Source organism: Myotis lucifugus, unplaced genomic scaffold, assembly GCF_000147115.1.
Source record: "Myotis lucifugus unplaced genomic scaffold, Myoluc2.0 scaffold_8, whole genome shotgun sequence".
Lineage (NCBI taxonomy): Eukaryota > Metazoa > Chordata > Mammalia > Chiroptera > Vespertilionidae > Myotis > Myotis lucifugus.
Genome location: NW_005871056.1, coordinates 12,109,895 through 12,132,459, shown reverse-complemented (window position 1 = coordinate 12,132,459; position 22,565 = coordinate 12,109,895). Strand labels below are relative to the sequence as shown.

The following is a 22,565-nucleotide window of genomic DNA, read 5'->3' as shown; positions in this document are numbered from 1 at the left end:
TTTGTATGATTTTTACAGAGAGGAAGAGAGAGGGACAGAGACACTGAATTTTTTTTAGACATAATGCTATTGCGCACTTACTAGACTTTAGTATAGCATAAACGTAACTTTGATATGCAATGGGAAACCGAAAACTTCGTGTGACTTGCTTTATTGTGATACTCACTTTATTGTGGTGGTGTGGAACTAAACCCACAATAGCTCTGAAGTATGCCTGTAAACAGATATAGCTCTAACTCATCCCTTTTAGTAGCTACATGATATGGCTCATCCATTCAGGCTGTTCCCTGAGTGTGGATTATGTGTGCATGTGTACACTAACCATGAATAAGTGCTTTGGCAAATATTCTTATACGTTAAAAAAAAGATCTCCTTACTGGGACACTAAAGATAATTGACTAAAGACAGCCTTGCCCACTAAACTAGCCCTATGTCTGTATTTCAGACCTGGGCAAAACTTTGCATATAACACACTTACAGCTTCCCCTGAAGATTTTTATCCATCTCCAACAGATGTGGCAAATCCTTTTTCATGCAGCGCCGGGATCGCCCTAAGGAATCCACATAGTCCACCCTGAAATAAAAGTGAAAAGATATGAAGGCTTTGTACAGGACATATAGTTCCCTAAGTTAGGAAGTTGGTACACAGTAAAAAATTAACGTAGGGCTCACAACCAAGAAAACCCTCCAACCTGAGAGATGACTATCAATGATAAGAACATGCTTTTTAAAGTTAAAAGTTGACACACAATAAACACATTGTGCCCTTTATTAAATCTCAGTTTTAGAAAATGCAGAAAATGATTGATCATGTATGTCTCTGATTTCAAAGAGAAATACCCATACAGATCCTTGCTGCCACATCTCAGAACTTACTTTAGGAAATTCCAAATAGTTTATCAGCATCATAGTAACTTTCCTTTGAACCAGACTCTAATTTAATTTCCTCAGTCTTCCCAAATCTGACACTTTACTTTTTCCTTTTTTTCTTCTAATTAGTATGATTCTTCTCAATGAATTAGAAATTTAGTTCTTAATATAAGTTACAGTATTTTGGAACTCTTTTTAATTAGGAGGAAGCCAAGCAACACACTCTCTGTACCAAAAATCACGTCATCAGTAGGCCAGTCTGTTATCTTTTATTGCTCGTTCCTCTTTCCTAATCTTGTCCAAACTAGATAGTAGTTAGAGAAGTCAGGCAAGAGAACAAGGCAAATGAAACACTTAGACTTTTCACAACAGGTAATATGGACAGATTTTCATGGAAAAGATTTCATTTGCATTATGATGCAACCGATTTTATTTTTTAAATTATGGGCAGGGAATTTCCCACAGACTTCGGTAGGGGGCAAAAACACAGAAAGGGGCCAGTACTGCTGGTGGACCAACTCAATGTCAGATTCCCATGTATGTGACTTGGCTTTTGTAAGCAATTTCTTTCTTTTCACACATGCGATTCCAATTGTCAGTCTATGACTTAAAATCTGAATGTTTGGGAATCCATTGCTACAGTCCTAAAGCTGACTGGCACAAGAAATAAAACCTCCAACTGCTGAAAGCAATTTCTTTTTTTTTCTTCTTTTCCTTTTTAAAAAAATGAATGGAGGGAGAAAACCATCTAGCCAGATGGTCTAAGTAATTATTTACACTATTTTTGCAGGAACATTTTCCACCACCTGGAATTTAACTACTGAAAGGATTTTATAAGCAGTTACAATTTTAGAGCCTAATTTAAAAACAAAGTGTCAGAACTGCTTGCAGTGTCTTCCTTTTCCATATGGTGGCAGTGACACCTTCAACTGCCCTCCAAACTCTTCAAATCACTGACAAATTGCTATAATCTTACAGGCATTAATAAGGAAAAGAAAAAGGCACTAAACCTTTCAAAGGAGATGGGATTTCGACTATGAAAAGCAATCATCGGCTATTCTGTTTCTGGAGAAGGCCTCAGAAACATGCAGATCCCATCAAAATAGAAGTGGCAAAGCAATAGTCAGCAACTGCTCTATGTAATCAGACACTGAGCAAGCTCTCAGGGAAACAATTACTTGAGGTACCAGAGTAACATGAGACCTCAGTCATGTCATCCTCAAAGAGCGCTGGGAGAAGCTAAAGCACATGCCCATGAAGTGCTTCACTAACAACAGCAGGCAGGATGTTGAAAGGACCAAAGTTTGCCTCAATTATTTTTCTGTTAATGAGGCCAGTTATGTGTCAATAATAAAGAAAATGTAAGACCCAAAGGAGCAGGAAATATTTAAGTGCTGCCAGAGTGCAAGGGAAGAATCACTAAGAATGAAGCAGCACTGATAGAAGAGACTGCATGGCATGTGCTTCTCTGTTGGTTGCTTACAGCAAGCATGCAGCCAGATAACCTCCCCAAATACAAGTTTTTAGAAGGTAAGAAGACACCTGCTCTATGCCAACACACGCTTTATCTGGACCGATGTGGACAACCTAACTAGTATGAACAGGTGCAGTCTCTGTGGTCAACAGGGACTGCTCTCTTCAACTCATAAATGACCCCTGTCCACTGGTCCCAAAGCTGACAAGTCACCAAATGCTGCAAACAATCCTAAGCAGTTCCTGACAAAGACCCCATGATGAGATATTTGAGCCTTGAAGAGAAGACAGGTGGGCTCTGCACAGGCACGAGGGTGGGCAGGCAGAGTACCAGGGCATTTTCATAGGGTCAGTGCATCTCTACATGGTTTTAAGCACTTATAAACAAGTTTCTAAACAGCATTTTAAGTAGAGAATATCATCAGAATGGAATCTGCATTCTGGACTCTTATTGACACATTGGTCTCTTTGTAAGGAAACAACTAGATTGGTTTCCCCATTATTCACCTACATGTAGATAAAATTCAGAATAATTTCAGTAATAAAGATTTACAAATGTCTGACAGTAGTTTCTTGGGTATTCTAAAATACTCTTACTTCGTGAAGGAAGTTTAAGGCAAACAGGCAAACAATCAGGGGAAGTAGGCATTGACATCAGTGCTTAAGAGGTAAGGAAAGTGAGCCTCAGGTTGGTGAGGAGCTTAATCAAGGTCCCACTGCCAGGGCAAGGTAGAGCTAGTGCTGTCCAGGTCCAAGTCCACAAAGCCTTTATTAAATTGCCAGAAAATTACACAGCCAGAGTAAGGCTTACGAGAAGCAGAGATCACCACTGCCTGGACAAATGACTCTCCCTGAAGTCTGAGGAAAGACATGGGTAGCAAAGGGACATGCTGCTGACTAAGCAACGCTTTTACATCAATGCCTCCTGCATCTGGCACAGTCCTTGGCACATAGCAAGAGCTCAGTCTTTATTTGTAATTATTTCTTCATTGGAGCTACTGTTTCTACATCTGTAAATCCAATCTTACTTAAAGTGGAGTCTCAAAAGAAAAAAAAAAACTAAAGAAGGATAAAGAGAAATGTTTTGTTAACAACAAACGAAATCACTCTTAAAAAGTAAACACAAGCCTGACAATGTTAATATGACCAAACCACATACTATCACCAACCATTCTTCACTGGGGTCCTGGGGAGGAGGTATATCTGTTTCAGAAAGATTTTCTTCATCCTCGTCTCTTTCTCCTGCCTTTCTAGAATCTCTATTGGCACCAAATGACTCCATTTCTTTGTGCTTGTCTATCATCTTCTGCGTGAAATCCACAAGGTACATATCCTCCACTTCTTCATCTAGAACATAAAAATCAATTATCAGATTCTTGACATCAAAGAAAACCACACATGGAATTGATATGAAGCAGTCACAGTCATCGATGGGTGGCTTCATGTCCCTAAAGATTCACTAGTTGATGACCCCACCCCCTGGAACACTTACAAAGACAAAGCCACCTCAGGACCTGCCAGGAAAGTTATTAATAGGCCATTGGGAATATACACCTTGCAAAAAGTCTTTAAAAAGCCTGAAGTTTCTGCTGCTTTGTCAATACACTGAGTAAGCAATACTGCCTCAGAATGTCATTTTAAGATAACAAAACCATTTGATTTCAAGAGACTCATACAGCCAATTACATACTACAGAAGGAGAAGTGCATTTCTCATGTTGGCAGACCAAAACAGTAGCCCTCTCTAACCAGGTGAGCTGTATCACTTAATCCTAATTATACTGTTCTGGTACGGTAAGTGTTTTAAGGGTCATGACATAGGTAAAAAAAATCATCTGAATTTTTTTCAATCCAATGAACAGCACTTTCAGACAAGACATATTGCCAGGATCTACAGGACATACAGAAATGTGTGAGATGCTATCCTCCTCAGGACTTATGATCTACTTGAGCTAAAACATACAATGAAAAGTTAAATAGCAATCCACGACTTAATTTAACCCAGGATGCCTGATGTATTCACAAATAATGTTGATGTGAAGTTTCCCTGTGTGGGATTTCAGATACAGTCACTTGAGTTTTGAGTCTTTTTGTCTGAGATGGAACAGATATTAGGTTCCTTATAACCAGGTACCAGTATTATACCCTGGCAGTGAAGAATAACTTAAGCTTCAAAACATAATTTGCCCAAATATGTAAGCCCAATATGCCTATCAGGAGGTGGGCCTGTGGTTTAGACAGAACCAAATCCCTATAAGCATACTCTTTTGGACCTGAATCCCATATTAACAATACAAGTAAAGTTTGAATCAGAAGAGAAAAGACTTGAACTTTTTCTTAATAAAGGCTTTCCCAGACAATAAAATTTTTTTTAAAGGACACAAATGCCTCAAATGGAAAAGAGATGTACTTTCTCAGGGCTGAGTTACAAGACTCATAATATTGAGGCCACCTGGTGAATGGCCAACCTGCTGCTGCTTCAAGAAGGCAAAGCTTCTCTTCATGGCCCCTAGCTTTGGCGTTTCCGATCTCCCCATGCTGATTCCCTGCCAGACAGGGAACATGGCCTGCTGTCTGAGAAGAGGGAGCTCGGCTGGGTGAGCAGCCCGTGACTGGGGTCCAGCCACCGCTCTCCTGCTGCCCCGCTGCTCCCTCTCCTAGCCCCTCAGGCCCAGCCACACCAGGCTGCCTGCCAACTCTGGCCCTCTCCTCCCTCTGCTGATCTGCTCTCACCACCCTCCCCTTTCTGCAGAATCCCTTTCTCCAGTTATCCAAAGCCTTTAAAAGCCCTATTAGAGCCTGCCTTCTCCCTAAACACTTCCACATATGCCTCCTTTGTAAACTGCTTTGCAAACACTCTTCTACTGTTGTCTAGCTGTAGCTTGGGTTTTCTTTCTCTGGAGGGTATGAGCAAAGTGATTATCTCTTTTTATTATTATCATTTAAAAAGCACTCGTAAGCACATCACACAAAAAATAAAAAATAAGAGAAAAATAGAGCAATAGCAAACAACCCTAGCACCTTGACATAGCCTTAATTCCTGTTCTTTACACAGCTGTAATTGTTCATAATTGTTGCCTATTTAGACCTTGTTTCCTAACTTTGCTTTGTTCTGTACCGTTTCCCTCTACTGATGACACCCTCCCCCCTCTTTAGGGCAGAGAATCTGGCTTATGTTGTACTTGCTTGTTCCCTCAAAGCACCTAATAGATGCCCTGCACCCACTAGGTAATTGGAAAATTATTGCTGATTTTCTTATCTCTGGCACAGAAAATAAGCAGTTTGATTTTTTAAATTTCTCCTTATTCTTAGTTATTGAGAAATAATAAAATACCATAGGGATGTATGAATTATAGAAAATAAAGAAGTATAAATAATTTTTTACCTATAAAGTTTCCTTTGGTCATTTTTTCATATAATTTAGCTTTTTCTTCCAATTTCTCCCTTGGAGAAAACAGAACAAGTATTAGAAATGCCTTATTAAATGCTGTCCCTGAAAAGACTGCTCCACTCTCGGCTTCACTGCTGGCGGCCGGGAAAGGAAGGACCTGGCTGGCAGCCAGAAAGCCCCGATTGCTGGTCAGGCCTAGGGACCCTACCTGTGCACGAATTTCGTGTACTGGGCCTCTAGTTCTAGTTAATAGATAATATATAATACTATTTTATCAGTGTGGTTATATAGAAGAATGTCCTTGTTAGAAGATATATGTCGAAAATATGTAAAGTACAATGCTTTACAAAGTTTCTCTATACACACATGAGAAAGAGAATGTAGAAAGATGTTTATTTGTTAACTTAGGTGAAGAGTATTACAATGTTCTTTGTACTCTTCTTTCAATTATTCTATTGATTTAACGTTTTTCATATTAAAAAGTTGGGGGAGCCCTGGCTGGTGCATCTCAGTGGTTAGAGCATTCACCCTAGGACCAAAGGGTCTCGGGTTTGATTCCTGGTCGAGGGCACATACCTCGCTGCAGTTTCGCTCCCTGCCCACATTCAGGGCATGTGCAGGAGGCAACTAATCCATGTGTTTCTCTCACATCGATGTCCCTCCCTCCCTCCCTCTCTGCCTCCCTCCCTCTCTGCCTCCCTCCCTCCTACTCGCTCTGAAAAGCAATGGAAAAAATATCTTAGGGTGAGGACTAAAAAAAGTTTTGGGAAAAATTTGTTTGGTATTACATAAGTGTCCTTTTTTTCCCCCCCGCCCTTGACACCACTTCTTAAACACTTGATGATCTTAGTGCCTAGAAGAGGCTCAAAGTGGAACTCTGTTTCATCTTTTAAACTGAGGCTATGTCTTACCTTCCTCTAAGATTGTAAATACATCTGCAAATCACATTATTTTTAGAGTCTATTTTATAGTTACAGAGTATTTGGCTAGAAGGATTATAAAAATTGAAATTATAAATTAAAAAAGAATAAAAGTTGAATTTTCATGTCTTTGCTTGGGCAGCTTCAGTGATAACTTCACTGACCAGAGTTCACCTTTACCTTGCTTTGTCTAAAGTCTTCTGTTCCTCAATCTTCTGCTCCGCATCCTTCTCAGCGCGATTTGAAACTCCTGCATTCTGTTTGTTCCAGATACTTGGTTTCTGGAGAATTTAGGAAAACAAAACAGAACCACCAAATGACTGCAAACATCTCTACTTATACATCAGAAAAAAAATAGAAACCATCAAATCTTATGAATCAATGGAAATAACTAGATCTCCCGACAGCCAACTTATGTCCTGCGAAGAGTGTACATGGCAAAGCTGGAGTTAAAAAGAAAAGCCCTGAATTATATAGTTTCTTTATACACTGCATAGGGCTACTTCTTTATCTTTATCTCCTGAATGACTCAAGACTACAATGAAAATGTATATATTACAAATAATTAGTAATACAAATAATATATACCATTACCTATAAAATTGGAAAACAACTCTTAAAGACCCTGATATTTTTTTATGTTTCTATATTATCTGTTTGTCTGTCTGGATTTATAACACATACGTAACTAGATAATCTTCCACAAGAAACAAACCACTTATTAAGAGCATGTACTTTTCTCAAACAAGTTCTAAAAAATCAGGACATTAAAAGGTGCTTTCCCCTAGCTGGTTTGGCTCAGCGGATAGAGCGTTGGCCTGTGGACTGCAGGGTCCCGGGTTTGATTCCAGTCAAGGACACATGTCCAGGTTGAGGGCTCGATCCCCAGTAGGGGGTGTGCAGGAGGCAGCCGATCAATGATTTCTCTCTCATCATTGATGCTTCTACCTCTCTCTCCCTCTCCGTTCCTCTCTGAAATAAATAAAATATATATGTATTTTTTAAAGGTGCTTTTAAATAACCTTACTAATTTCTATTTTAATATTTAAGACATCTCATGCAGATGTTCAAATACAAGACAGGAATTTCTCCTTAATATTTATATGTAGCAGAGACCACAAACACTTAAAAAAACACACACAAAAAAAAACCCAAACCTCTCTCCTGGCATTATTTCAGATCAGTGGAGACAATTAGATTTTATTTTTACCTTATTAGTTGTTTTTGGTTTTCCCAAAACTCCAGAATCTTTTAGAAGTTTTTCTTGTTTGAATTCTTCTTGTTTTCGAAAGAGTTCGGCCTTAAGGTCTACCAACTAAAATAAAACCAATAAACAAACAAAAACACTTATTTAATTCTATGACTGACTGGATTTCTAAGTTATTATAATTCTCAAAGCAAGATTCCAAGTTCCCATAAATGGACAAAAATGGATAAAAATTAGAAGTTTACATGTAGAATTCAATACAAAATAAAACTAAGGCATATTTCATCCTAGCTCTGTTGGAAATGTACTTTTACTCTAACTTTCAACAGTCAAAGGCTTTTTTCTGGGCAAAGGGAGACTGATAAATCAAAGTAAATAAAGTTGATGGACATAAGACACTGGGGGTTAGGGGAGGCCAGGGGATTGTCAAGGGCGGGGGGGGGGGGGGGGAAGGAGACTTATGTAATACTCTTTGTAATCATTTAAGCAATAAAAAAAATTATAAAAAAAATTAAAAAAAATAAAATAAAATAAAGTGAAAAAAAACAAAGTAAATAAAGTCGGCATCTTTTAGAGTAAAATTCAGCTAACATTAAACACCTTTCTGATTGGCACTGTACTTTGCTTTTACATATGATATAATATGTAATCATCACAACAATTTATTATTTCTATAGGGAAATTTCTTTGTTTAGCAACTGAGTCCCCAGTATGTGCCTGGCACTACACACTGAAGAGTGGGATACAAACATGAATTAGACATACCCAGGCCTCATATGAAGCCTACGATCTAAGAAGAAAGGAAACCTATAATTCCAGGAAGAAGTAATTAATGCTCTAAGAGTGGTAGAAAGTAGCATAAAAGTTCAGGTAAGGGAGCATTTCCTTCTGTCCAGAGTGATCAGAAGCAGCCTGGAGCTGAACTTTAAAAGATAGGCAGATTTCAACAGCCAAACATAAAGTGGAGTGAGCGAATGGTAAGAATGCTTCCAAGTCTGTTTTAGTATCTTCCAGAAACTCTAAGTTCAACTAAATCACAGGGTTCAAGAGCAGGGAAGGCCAGGGCAAAGGAAACAGCACAACTGAGTGAATACCCAGGTCTAGCCCTCCGCTGTATCGGTCACCACTGTCTACTCTGCACAAAAGGATATAATGGCAGCTTCTTTTTTACGGATCTGGTACAGTTGCTTATATACATGGGCGTTTGTAAATCAACATATAAAGCCCAGCATCATGGACTGAATTTTAAGGGAAATCAAAATGATTAAGTCCAAATGGAAGAAATCAATTTAAAAGTAGCCTTAGCAGGAAAAATGCAAAGAGCAGTACTTCCCAGGACCTAATATTCTGAATTTAATAAAATTAAAAGCCTTTCACCTTTTCTTCTAAGCTCTTAACCACATCAATTACCGAGCCACACATTTTCCTATTCTACAACTTTCGAATTTTAAAAGTAGATACTCAGAAAATTGTCCATTCCCAGCTGGCATTCCTATTATTATCACTGCTAACTTTAAGCTGTTAGGATAGGATTAACTTTAATATATATATATATATATATATAATTTTCTTAATCCTCAAACATAATAACACCAATTTTCAGTGTCAGATGAGGAAATAGGGTTCAAATATTGGGACATGTAGATTTTTCCTTATACTTCCCTTATATCCTAGTAACTCTGCAGTAAATTCAAGATTAAGTCAAAGGTTAGGCAATGTGTTCTGATATAATGAAAAAGGCAACCAAACTGAGTGAGCCAGCTCTATCACCAAGAATTCTGTATATAAGTTGGGAATGCACTGCATCTTCCTACTTCCTCATGTATAAATTGGGGATCTTACCAGCACCTACTTTGGAAGAAGTCAATGCGACCGTGCATTAAAGTGCTGGCACTAAAATAAGTACACAAACAGGTTTTCTTCCTAGAAGTAGCTAACTTAAAAAACAAAACAAACAAACAGCCTCTTGCCCAGAAGCGTGGCTCAGTGGTTGAGCTTGGACCTATGAACCAGGAGGTCCCGGTTCGATTCCCGGTCAGGGCATATGCCTGGGTTGCAGACTCAATCCCCAGTGTGTTGCATGTAGAAGGCAGCCAATCAATTTCTCTCATCATTGATGTTTCTCTGTTTCTTTCTCTCTCTCGATGTTTGTTTCTTTCTTTCTCTCTCTCTCCCTCCCTCCCTCTCTAAAATCAATAAAAAACATACATTAAACAAACAAAAACCAGCCTCTAACACCCTGCGAGACCTGACAGCACCCAGGCATCTGCATTAACAACGATTCAGTTCCTGGTCAGGGGAAAGGTCACAGGGATGTTGGGGAGACCTTCCTGGTCTCCGGGTGGGAGAACCAGGAAGGGGGGTGTGCATGCTCAGCAGGCACAGGCCGGGTCCTCCGCGACCCGCAGGAAGACGGGCTGGCAAGGAGGCCCGGACCGGATGTCTCAGTGGGAGGCAGGAGATGCCTGACAGGAAAGACACCAGGTCAGGTGCGTGTCTGAGGGGGAAGCCCGGTCCCAGGGCACATCCGACCGGGGAAGCCAAGCTCGGGCTCCTGCAGGTAAGAAAGTTGGTCCGGTTTCCCGTCTGAGAAAAGCCAAGTCCAGTTCCTGTTTGAGGGGCGGCCAGGTCTGGGTCCCCGAGTTAAGAAACAAACCAGGCCAAGGAGATGCTTGGGGGCAGGAAGAACTCGGAGCCCGTAGCATCAGCTATACCCGCACTCACCGAGGAGGCCGTGACCTCCAAAGGCTTTTTCCTTCGGTCCATGGTGGAGCCAGAGCGTCCCGGCCCAAACTGAATCCTCCACACGTCCCCGCAGGCTTCTAGGCCCGCCCCCGGCGCAACCGGAAGTGTCTGTTATTATAGCGACGCTCAGTTTACGACACTAAGTTTACGACGCTGGCGCCAAATTAGGACGGTCGTGATGTGACGCAAGCGCGCCTGTCGCCATGTTGAGAAGGTCGGGTCGCCCGGTTGAAGCTGACTGCGGAGGCCATCTTGAGTGCGGCAGGTGGCAGGGCCCAGCTCGGCGCCATGTTGAGAAGGTCTCGTAACGTGGGCGCGAACGGCGCCATCTTGAGTGGGTCATTACGGGGCGGCGAAGGCGCTGTTTTAAGGAGGGAGAAATGAATTGGAACGTTTTCCTGGCGAAAAGAAAAGCGAATAAAGACTGGAAAGATCCAAATACCATTGGAGGACCTGCTGTATGCCAGACACTGTCTGGTAATTTCCGCACTTTGATTTCATTCTCACAAGAGTCATACGATATGGGGATTATTATGTTAATTTTAGTAGAAATAACAACAACAATAATAGTAGCATCGATATAATGCTGACTTTGTGCCACTTCACATATTTCAGCTTATAAGACCAACTTCCTCGTTGGAAACGCTCCTTCACCCCGTACACTATAGGCTGTGTGACCTTAGGAAAGTTACTTAACTTCTCTGTGCCTCAGTCCCCACCTGAGGATGAAACAATATTGACTTCATGGGGTTTCATGAGGATTAAATGAGCTACTCGATAAAAATATTAATAACTGTGATAGACTAATGACCCCTCCCCCCTCCAAAGATGTCCATCTTCGAATCCCCAGAGTGTGTGACTGTTACCTTATGTGGCAAAGGGAATTCACAGCTGTGATTCGATGGAAGATCCTGCGATGGGGAGATCACCTGGGTGGGCCCAGCGTAGTCACAAGGGTCCTGGTAAGAGGAGGCAGCGGGTCAGCATCAATGGGACGATCAGGAGATGCTCCAGAAGGAGGAGGAAACACAGGCAGCCTCCAGAGGCGGGAAATCACCAAATCAATCCTCCTCTGGACGCCCCAGGAGGGAGGCAGCACTGCTGACAACTAGACGTCAGCCCCGAAAGGCTCCTTTCAGACTTCTCACCCCCAGAACTCAGAAAAAGAAAAAGAAAGAAAAGACAAGGAATAGATCTGCGAGGAATAGATCTGCGGTGTTTTAAACCACTAAGCTGTGGTAGCGTGTTCCAGCGGCAACAGGAAACTGATACAAATGGTCATGGCAGGAGCGTGTACGGACTGTCTTGTTTAATCATCGAAGTGTCCCCAGAGGTGGGAGCTATTATCTGCATTTTACAGACGAGGAAAATGAGGCCCAAAAGGTTCATTGACGTGCCAAGGGGCATTGGCCGGCTTGCAAGTGGAGGAGCCTGGAGCCAGAGAATAACTCGGACATTGAGTTAATTGTTTGCACCCTATTCACTTGTAAAGAGAAGAACCAATGTAGCTGAGTCCATCTGAAAAAAGGCTAGAAGAGGATTTTCCCAAAAGAAAGAGGGAAGTGGGGAGAAGGAAGGAACGTAAACAGGTGGGAAATCATGAACTTTGGTTTCCTTCCATAGCAAGGCTGTTGGCACTGAGGCCAGAGGGTTTTGATCTTGGGAAGCTAGACAGAAAGTAATTTCAGTTGTTCATGGACATCCCAGAGACCGCGAGAGTTTCGTTTTCTCTGTATAATGCCTGTCAGCGTCCATGTTGTCATCTGCATGTTCGTTAGCCAGGTTTGTACCATCACCGGGACCAGAAGTTCACACCAGAGTGGCATCCAACTGATTTTAATTACCTTCCAAGCCATTGGAATTACTAAGAAAAAGCCAGTGAGTCTCCTTTACTCTCCCCAGCCCTCGAAGGCATGCAGGTCTGGAGAAGCATGGAAGGCTTAACCTTGGACTGACCAGCATGCCCTCCCGGCACACCAACGGTTTCTCACCCATCCCGTTCCCTCAAGTTCTCCTCCTCCGCCGATGCTCTCCAAACATCCGGTCCATCTGGGATTGCCTTCCTCTGCCAAGTACAGACATTGAGTCCTTATGTTCTTTACGAGGCCGCACCGTCTTCCTAGGGCGTCATCTTCTAAACCAGGTCTCAGGCCGGTGTCTCGTGCACAGACTGGGTCAGTTCTGGAGGAAAGAGGAAGGCAGGGATAGACGAGCTTGGTGAAAAAGCACAGGATTCCCTCTGAGGAGACCGGGACCAGTCCCAGCTGTGTCCCTCGAGTTACCTTGAGAACATCATGTCATCCGCCGAGCCTGGTTCTCGTACCCAGTTGGGCACACGGGATGTTTGAGATACAGAGTCCGGAAATGACTTTCAAGCTGAAAAGTGCTGTGCGGGCATCACGTGTGGGATACAGAAGCTTTGCTCAGCTCCAGTTTTCTTGCAGCCGGAGGCGTGCACTCGATGACGGTCCGTGGAATGATGCTGCATATTTTGCAGGATTTTCAGCTCCAGTTTGTCCCCTTCCTGCTGGGTCCCAAGGTGGTGGAACCGGTGGGAGATCCATTATCTTCTTCCTTCTCATCTCTTATTGGGTTTTAATTGTCTGATCTCCTAGATGCTTTAAATAAAGCGGGGGAGGGGAGAGAGGAGACCTTCAGAAACACAGCAATTATTTCCCTGTGAGAATAGCCACCAAGCCAGGCTCTGATTTTTAAAGGGGTCCTGCAGTCATGTTCCAACATGAAAGTTCATAGCAACATGATTACAGGCTATAGCCGGTGCTGCTATTGTGATGCTTTAATCGGCGATTAAAGTCAAAAGGTTTAATTTAGTCCAGGCCCTTTTTTGGCACACGAATGATTTTTCTACACACCCTGTTTCCTTGAAATAAAAATATTTCTCTCCCCTTTGCATCTAGCCCACAGCTTCTCAGCCTTTGTTCCGTCTCCAGCACACTGCTTCTGATAATAAATTACTCAGCAGTGGATGAATTAGCTGTGTTCAATGTGTGAAAAAAGATTAGGTTGAACCTAAGTAAGGAAAGAGGTTCCAAGCACGGGCACAGGATGAGGCATAAAGATACCGAGATTCTTGCCCTGGATGACAAAGAGGCTAACCTTTATCAGCATCAGGCACACAAATCTGTTATTGGCATTATCTTATTGAATCCCCACAGCAACTTCAGGAGCAAGTGCTATTATTATCCTTGTTCTGTAGATGAGGAAACTGGGACACAGAGAAGTTAAGTAACTTGTCCAAGGTCACACAGCTAGTCTTAGTCCCCGGACTTGAACCCAGGTAGCCTACCTTCAGCACCTCGCACTGTCCTTTCTTGGTAGACCTGAGACTATATTAGCTTTGCATTCATTCACTTATTCATTCATCCATTCAACTCTACTGGGGAAGGGGCAAGTTTTTATAGGAGCTGGTGCCAGAATATTTATGCAGGAGGGACCTGTCAACTGGTCATTGTAGGCAGAAGGAACCGACAGTAAATGCCAGCGCCCTGATGGTGCAGGCTGGGACTGGACAAGGATCATCTGGTGGCCTGGAGCGTATTTGCCCTGAGCTTGTCAACTTGGAGTAACAGCATGGTGAGTGGGGCTCTTCTGCAGCCTGGGAAATTGGTGCTTGAGGCCACAAGAAGTTGCACACAAGAAGTGCTAAGAATTCTGCAGCCTCCAGAAAACTGCCAGCCACTGGGTTCCCAGTGCTGCCCCCAACCTTAACCCAGTGGCTTACTAAGATCAGGAAAAGATGCCTTCCCATGTTCAAACCCACCCCAGCCCCCACTGCATATCCAGAGACAGCTGGGAGGAGGCAGAGGACGCCTGAAGCCCAGTGAGAGGCTCCAAGGATGGGGCACAGAGAGCAAGGTGGGGATATGCTTCAGAGTCTTGAAGGCCACACCCTGGGGGAAAGCAAGAAACAACAGAGGCTGGAAAAGCCAAAGGCATTGCCCCTTGGCCCCTGATCCCTCCTTTTGGCCCTGTGTTAGTTTCCTAGGGCCAAACTGGGTAGCTTAAAACAACAGCAATTGATTGTCTCGCTGTTCTAGAGGCGAAGGCCAAGATGAAGGTGTCAGCAGGGCCATGCTCCCTTGCAGTTTATAGGGAACCTCCCTTGCCTCTGCTTAGCTTCTGGTGGTTTGCCGGCAACCCGATGTCACGCCAATCCTTGTCTTCACTTGATGTTCTCCCTCCATCTCTGTCTTCATATGGCCATCTTTTTACAAGGACATAGGTCATATTGAATTAGGGGCCCACCCTACTCCAGTGTGACTTCATCTAACTAGTTATATCTGTAAGGACCTTATTTCCAAATAAGGTCATATTTTGAGATGCTGGGGTTGACAACATAGAGCAGCGGTTCTCAACCTGTGGGTCTCGACCCCTTTGGAGGTCGAATGACCCTTTCACAGGGGTCGCCTAAGACCATCCTGCATATCAGATATTTACATTACGATTCATAACAGTAGCAACATTACAGTTATGAAGTAGCAACAAAAATAATTTTATGGTTGGGTCACAACATGAGGAACTCTATTTAAAGGGCCAGAAGGTTGAGAACCACTGACATAGAGGAACACGTTTCAACCCAGAAGGGGCCCCAGTGCCCGTCTTGAAAAGGATTTGTCTTGAATACCTGCTTTTGGAGCAAGTGACCTGGGTCAACCCACTCTCAAGTGATGCTTTATGTATTTTAGCTCAGTGGTCGGCAAACTGCGGCTCGCGAGCCACATGTGGCTCTTTGGCCCCTTGAGTGTGGCTCTTCCACAAAATACCCACTTCTGTGCATGGGCCACGAAGTTTCAATCGCACTGTACGTGCGCGCCCGCACGTGGTATTTTGTGAAATACAATCTGGCAGGGACTCCTATCTCCATGTGACAGATGAGAAAACTGAGGCTCAGGGAGATTGGGTGGCCGGCCCCGCTGAGGCTGTGGGGGCACTCCCAACCTCACTCCTGCCTCTCCTAGGAGATGGTGCTCCTGCACCCGTCTCTCCTCTAGTTTGCCGCCTTCTCTGCATCCTGCCTGCCGACCCTCATTCACACATCCAGAGATGGAAACGATCTAAGTTCCTCTGTGACTGCAAGTCTGATATGAGACTGTACTTGAAAGAAAGAGGCCCCTGAGTCACATTCCCTTTTGCAGACACTCATGGGTCCCAGGGCCTGGGACATGAGCTATTTATTACAAATGCCCTGATGCCCACTTTCATTTCCTGCATGGTCTAGACTCTAGATGGACACAGATAGAGACAAAGCAGAGAGGCACCCACCTGGCAGGGGCTGTAAATCCCACAAGAGGGACCATAAGGATGTCTGCATCCCTCCTGGATCCTTCAAGGGAGAGGCAGGCTGCAGGGAGGCTGGACGTCCGCCTGAGGACCTTGACTTTGTCATGAGCGAGCTGGGGTCATGGGCATAAAGGAGTGGGGCAGAATAAAGAGAGGGGGAAGCAGAAGCTGCCTGGATAAACAGGCTCTGTTCACAAGTACACCTTCTCCATCTTTCCATTCCAAGGAGCCCTCCCCTGGCACCCCAATTCCACCTTCCTCCTCAAGAGTTCACCCTCAAAATGACAGCTCACAGGGAATCTACTGTCTTCATGCTTTTGTTCATACATTAGATATTCAGCACACCTTATAAGTGCCTGTTCTTCACTCAGAGTCATGCCAGGCATTCTGCATGGACTATCCTATTTCATCCTCATAGCAGCTCACTGATAGACCCTTATGTCCATTTCACAGATGAGGAGATGGAAGCTTGGAGAGTGAAGATGACTCACAATTGGTGGTGGTACTGGAATTCAATCCCGGGGTGTCCAACTGCAAAAATTCAGTTATTTCCACCCATCATTCATTTACTCATTCATTTTACACGTTTATTTTTGACTCTTGCACATGTGCCAGCTATTGTACTTGAGATACAGAAATAAACAAGATGGACATGGTGCTTGTCCTCATGTCCTCACATGCCAGGGAAAGACAGACAGATACACACACCCACCCCAGGTAACCAGCACATTGCCTCATCGCAAACCATGATCATTGCTGTGAAAAGGTAATGGTGATGTGGTGTGATAGCAGGGAATCATGAAGTGGTGGGAGGAGGATCTAATGCTGAGGGTGCCTGCCCAGTCAGAGTAAGATTTTGCTTAGGATGTCAGGGCAGAGACTAACCTTTTCTCAGTTGGCCATGACCCCAGCTCCCTCATGAGGGAAAGTCTATCTGAGAATGGAGCCAACTTGGAGAAAGTGGGGAAGAAAGATAGACAGGAAAAGTCAGGTACAGGTGGCCTGTTTGAGCCCCTGTGTCTAATCACTCTGAAAGTCAGATATACCCCTAAACTATCTAATTACACAAACCAGTAAGTTCCTGTTTTCTGTTCCTTGCAACCAGAAAATTACTATGCAACAACCCACGTTCCCCTCAAGTCCAGAGATACTGGGAACTGCGAAGGGGCTGAATCTGCAAGGGAGACATCTGTGGACCCCCCCTCTGGGAGGGGTGGGAAGGCCAGCGTTGGGGGCAGGAAGCTGAGATCCAAGGCAACTGGAAAAGGTTTGTAATATCTCCATTATCAGGACAAAGTTATTCTGACATGCCGCCTTTGATCGAAAAGCTCAGATAAAGGAAATAATATCCAATAATGCTTCTGGCAGATGAATCACTAACCTAACTTGCCCTGATCACAACTCTAATGAAAAACAGATAACTCTGAGATGCCCATTTTACAGGTGGGGAAGCTCAGAGAGGCTAAGCAGCTGACCCAAGGTTACCCAGCTAGTTATATGGCAGAGCTGGGACTCAAAACCAGGTTTTCCTGACTCCATAGCCCATGCATTGTTTTGTTTTTAGTTATTATCAGGCACCCTCGGTATTTATTCTATATAATGAAATCTAACATCTTCCTAAGCCTAAAAAAAATACATCTAGGACAGTCTTTGATTTCATCCAAGTCTGGGATTTATCAGGCTCCCCATGCAGGTCACCCAGAGATAGGCTTGGGGAAGCCAGAGCCCTTTCTCCTTCTTGCTCCTCCCCCTCTTCCTCCCTCAGATCCCCTATTTAGGTAACACGTGTCTTTGATAGAGTACTTATTTAAACATTGCCAGGGCACACAACTTCTGCTGCACTGATGCTGTGCCACCTCCTGCAGGTGCATGGCTCAGCGTGGGCAAGGAGTGCGGAGGACACGCTATGCTATAAATGTCAGCACGATATTCACACCAGATTGTCTAAGAATCAACAAGCCTTAGCAGAATGGCTTCTGTGGGCAGCCCCAGGTGTGGGGGGACACGCCCCCTCAGTCACGGTGCATTTATGCAGCTGGCATTGAAAATAAGTAAGGTTGTGTTTTGGAGTTGTGTGTGCATGGGTGATTTGTGGGTGTGCACGCACTCATGCACACACAGCCCCCCGCCGGAACCGAGTGGCTGAGCCTCACGCAGCCGAGTGAGTGAGTCAGCCGACTGCCACTGGGGAAGGGCAGCCTGATGAGGATGATATTTTCAGATGGAATGCTGCTTCCTGCCACTTAAGAGGGGGAAATGTCTTCCTGGTAATTTAGAGAAAACAGGAAAACCAAATCAAGCCCCAACTCATAAGTTTTGGGGCGACTCACTGGTGTGAGAAGTACTTTATCCTAAAGGAATTGGGTTTCTCTTTGCATAAATGAACCAATGCAGGTTGTTTACTTCTCACATTCAATTTTGGACACCAAGCCAAAGTGAGTCTTATGAAGGCTTTTGTTTATTCTTCCCCTGGACCCTTAGGGGGCTAGCTCTTCAATATCGCTCTCCTCACCTGAGGCACATTCCCAGGCATTGATCTATCACATTGTCATACATGAGATGAGACAGTGGGTGTCTTGCTGGGGTCAAGGCATCTAGTGCAGCGGTCGCCAACCGGTGGTCCGCAGGCCACTGGTGGTCCATGAGGTCCGAAAGGTTGGCGACCACTGGTCTAGTGGACACGTGAGGCTTCTGTCTATCCTGTGTCCATTCTCCCTTCTGGTGATAGCACCCCAGCTTATTGTGGGGTGTCACTACTCCTTCACTCTCAGACTACACGGTTAAGGAGGAACTGACCCCACATCTAGTTCTAAGGATGGAGATGTGACCCAGGCCTAGCCAATCAGCAAATTCCATTGCCATTGCCATAGTCATTGGTTTAAGGATGGGCACATGACCCAAGTTGGTCCAGTGAGAGACAAGCCTGGGATCTGAGCTGGAGTTATTGGGAAACAGAAGTTCTCTTTTCACTGGTGTTGCCAAGTGTAAAAAGTAGGTGCTAGCATCATCGCCCATTTCACGGATAAGGAAACTGAGGCTCAAGGCACACAGCTATGAAGGGGCAAGTGGAGCCTGGAGGCTCCGGCTCTGCCTCCACCTCTCACACTCTCTAAAGCAGTGGTTCTCAACCTTGGCTGCACATTAGAATCACCTGGGAATCTTTTTAAAATCCTGATTTCTGGTCTAAATGGATGTGCCTCCTGAAAAGATGGAATCAGCTGGAAATGGTCGGCTGCTTAAGCTTGGGGATGAGTACATGGATGTTCACTGTTATTTTTTTCTCCACTTTGTATATCTGAAATCTCTTATCATAATTTTCTTAGAAGGAGTGAAAAATAATTAAGCTGCGTTGTTTACCAAACCCCAGTCTCTGCACTTCCAATCCCCAGTATATTCTTCATGAGCATCTTTGTGTGACATTTGTAAATATTCATGGAAACAGCTGAAGAGTGACGGGAAAGAAAAATAGAAGAAAATCCAGGCAAACACGGGCCCAGCGGGCCACATCCGCCTCTGGCCGCCTCAGGTTCCGAGGATGAGGCCCCTGGCATGCGCCACCATTAACGGTCCGGGCTGGCCCCAATTTCAAATACTTTGGCCTGTTTTTTTATAAAGAGCGGTGCCCAGCTTGGGAGGACAAGGGTCACCGCAGCCTCTGGCAGCCCCTGTGTGAGGCCTCTGGCCTGCTTCTGCCCACACCCCTGTCCATCTGGCGGTGCCAGTGCCTGAGGCCTTTTCCTAGCTGCTGAATGTGCTGGCAAATTACCGCCCCCTGGGAGCAGCCACAACCAATGACTGGAAGGAGTTGGGATACAAACGTGCCAGCTCCTTCCCCTTTCAGGTAGGTCAGCTCTGAGCTACATTCCTCCCTGACCCACAGTAGCCCCCACAGCATTCCGCTCCAGTTGCCCACAGCCGTGTCTATGTCCAAAGCTCTTCACTGGCTGCCTTCCTTCTCTGTCTCACGTGGGCACTCTCTCAGCGGACACCCAGGATCCCCTCCCATGTAAAATGCACCCACTTGAATCCTTGTCTCGGAGCCTGCCTCTGAGGAACCCAGAACTGAGGCAGAGAAATACTTTCAAAAAGCCTCAGAGGTGATTCCAAAATCCTTCCCTCTCTGTCTTCCTGAATCGAGAACACCGTCAGCAAACCATCAGAAAGCCTTAGGAAGTCAGCCTGCCTGGGATTAAAGCTCAGCAATGTCACTGACCGGCCAGCTGTGTTTCCTCAAATAAGCTTCTTAAGGTGTCTGGGCTTCATTTAGTTCTCTCACCCATCAAGGAAGGAGCCCCCCTTCCCCAGCTGGTGAGGGATCCATGAGAGACACATGGACTCGCCCTCTGTGCACACAGACACTGAGCAAAAACTTGATTTGTGATTTTAAAAGTGTCAGGAAGCATTACCTTAATATAAATGTCACAAAAACCTTTGTCAGACTCTGTTGTGATTTACCTGCTATGTAGGTCACATAGCAAGGAAATGCCTAAAAAGTACAATTCAATGGCTATTTATTACACTCCTCTTCTCTTGGGCTGGAATGATGTTCTGGAACTATAAATTAGAAGGACCCTTGTTCCCTCCTAGCTGGATGAGAGTCATAAAAGCAAATAATAATACAGTTTGAAAAGTGCTTCAAGAGACATCTGTGGTAGGCACTTACGGGTTTTCATTTCCTGGCTCTCATGTAGCCTGGGGTTCCAGGACCCTAAACTCCTTCCAGAAGCTGCCCTTCCCCACTCTAGTTCCTCTGGCTCCAGAGGTGGCCATGTGACTCAGGCTGGGCCAGTCAGAGCTGTTGACCCTCTGGCCACAGTGATTGGTTCAAGGATCAGCATGTGACCCAAGCCAGACCAATGAGGGTCAATTCTGGGACTTTTGCAGAGCTACTGAGAAAGTGACTACTTTGGCTGAACTTAAAGGTAGAAGGGTAAAGTGTGGAACTTCCAGGGGCTTCTGGTAGCTGCCCGAGAGAGAAGCCCACACAAAGGAAGGCAGAGCCAATCAACAGCTAGAAACAGAGTTGCAGTGGCACAGTTTAACCCTTTGTCTCGGCTGTGTCCAAAGCCAGCTCTACCATCTGGATTTTTCCATTATATAAACCAGTGAGTCCTCCTCCCTCTTGTTTCCTAAGCCATCTACTACCAAGAATTGTGCCTATGCAAGGCCTGTACAAATTACAAAGGAGGCACGGGGCAAGAGGTCAGCCACTCCAGAAAGGGTTTACAATACTTCTGAAGAAGTGGAGCTCTTATCTCAGTTTTGAGGGATAGATAGAAGTTTGTTCTTCAATGATCAAGGCAGGGAAGGGCATTTGAGGCAGAGGAAGTAACATGGCACAGGCATAGAGGTGAGACTTGGGAGTCATGCATGCCTGGAGTATGGGACATAAGAAAATGAGGCAGGGATGTTAGGAGGGGCCGGATCATGGACAGTTGAATGCCAGGTTACAAGGCTTTTGTGCTGTGGAAGGCCAGCTGCCTGAGTGTGGTAAGCAGAAGGGAAGGTGGATCAAGCCTCACTAAAGCTGAGGAGACTTAATGAATATCTCTTGTAGAAAGGACCCCCTCCCAAGCAAATATGCTAAGATTTCAGCTGGGAACACACCAGTGAACCTGAGTCAAAGCTGAGATCTGAGGTACCTGAATAAGCTAATCACCTGGCAGTAGTAATCATCATCATCATCATCATCATCATCTAAGCAGTGTTTAGACACTGATGCCTTGGACACCTCCAACTGCCTGTCCCTTTGATCCTATCTGGGGGTCAATAGGAGACCCCTGAGAACCAGGACTCATGAACTAGGGCAAACATGCTGACTGAGTTGCCTAAGGTCACAGCATAGAGTTGACCTCAGCTTGCACGATTCAGTGCATGGTCTGAAACAGCACTAGCATCATCCAAGAACTTACCAGAAATGCAGAATCCCAGGCCCCACCCCAGACCTACTAGCTCAGAATCTGCATTTTAACAAATCCCCAGGTGATCCTTAGGCACATCAAGTTTTAAAAGCACTGGGCTATGCACTGCATTGAACTAGCCAAATAAAACACAAAAAACTAACTTTGGTTGGGTTGAAATGAGGGAGTTGAAAAGAGTTATCTTTTTATTTTCTACATATTCCAAAATGTGGTTATATTACTTTCATAATGGGGAAAAAAACACTTAAAATTTAAGAAAGTCTGAAACACAAAACTACACAATATTATAAATTCGGTAAATTAAGAAATGGTTACTCGCATTATAAATGGGCCCCGTTTTCAGTCTGTTATTACTTTTTGTTTTTTAAAATATATTTTATTGACATTTTTATCGATTTCAGAAAGAATGGAAGAGGGAGAGAGAGAGAAGAACATCAATGATGAAAGAGAATCATTGATTGGCTGCCTCCTGCACATCCCCTACTGGGAATTGAGCCTGCAGTCCCAGTATGGGCCCTTTCCAGGAATCTAATCCATGACCTCTTGGTTCCTGGGTCAATGATGAACCACTGAGCCACACCATCCGGGCATCACTTTTTGTTTTAATTCCTTCTTCCCTTTAGAAAAAAAATGAAAAACTTCTGCCTCAAAGCCAGAAGCAGAGATGTTTTTGAAGGCAGGCTTGGGCCTTGCCCTCTTGTGAATGGCCAGTGCAGGGAAGGGCATCTTTCTGTCTGC

The 22,565-nt window shown here is 44.3% G+C and overlaps 1 protein-coding gene across 1 annotated transcript in view; it reads right to left on the bottom strand.

Annotated features, from left to right (window-relative positions):
- The window catches only part of CCDC174 (coiled-coil domain containing 174), a 16,770-nt gene extending 6,036 nt beyond the window's left edge, over positions 1-10,734 (bottom strand). Inside the window, exons 1-6 of the mRNA XM_023749618.1 lie at positions 10,585-10,734; positions 7,864-7,968; positions 6,834-6,934; positions 5,728-5,786; positions 3,513-3,690; positions 479-574 (exon numbers count right to left, since the gene is read on the bottom strand). Coding sequence (XP_023605386.1) covers positions 479-574; positions 3,513-3,690; positions 5,728-5,786; positions 6,834-6,934; positions 7,864-7,968; positions 10,585-10,626 — 581 coding nt within the window. The 5' untranslated portion in view covers positions 10,627-10,734. The remainder of the gene's footprint in view (positions 1-478; positions 575-3,512; positions 3,691-5,727; positions 5,787-6,833; positions 6,935-7,863; positions 7,969-10,584) is intronic.
- Between the last annotated feature and the right edge of the window lie 11,831 nt (positions 10,735-22,565).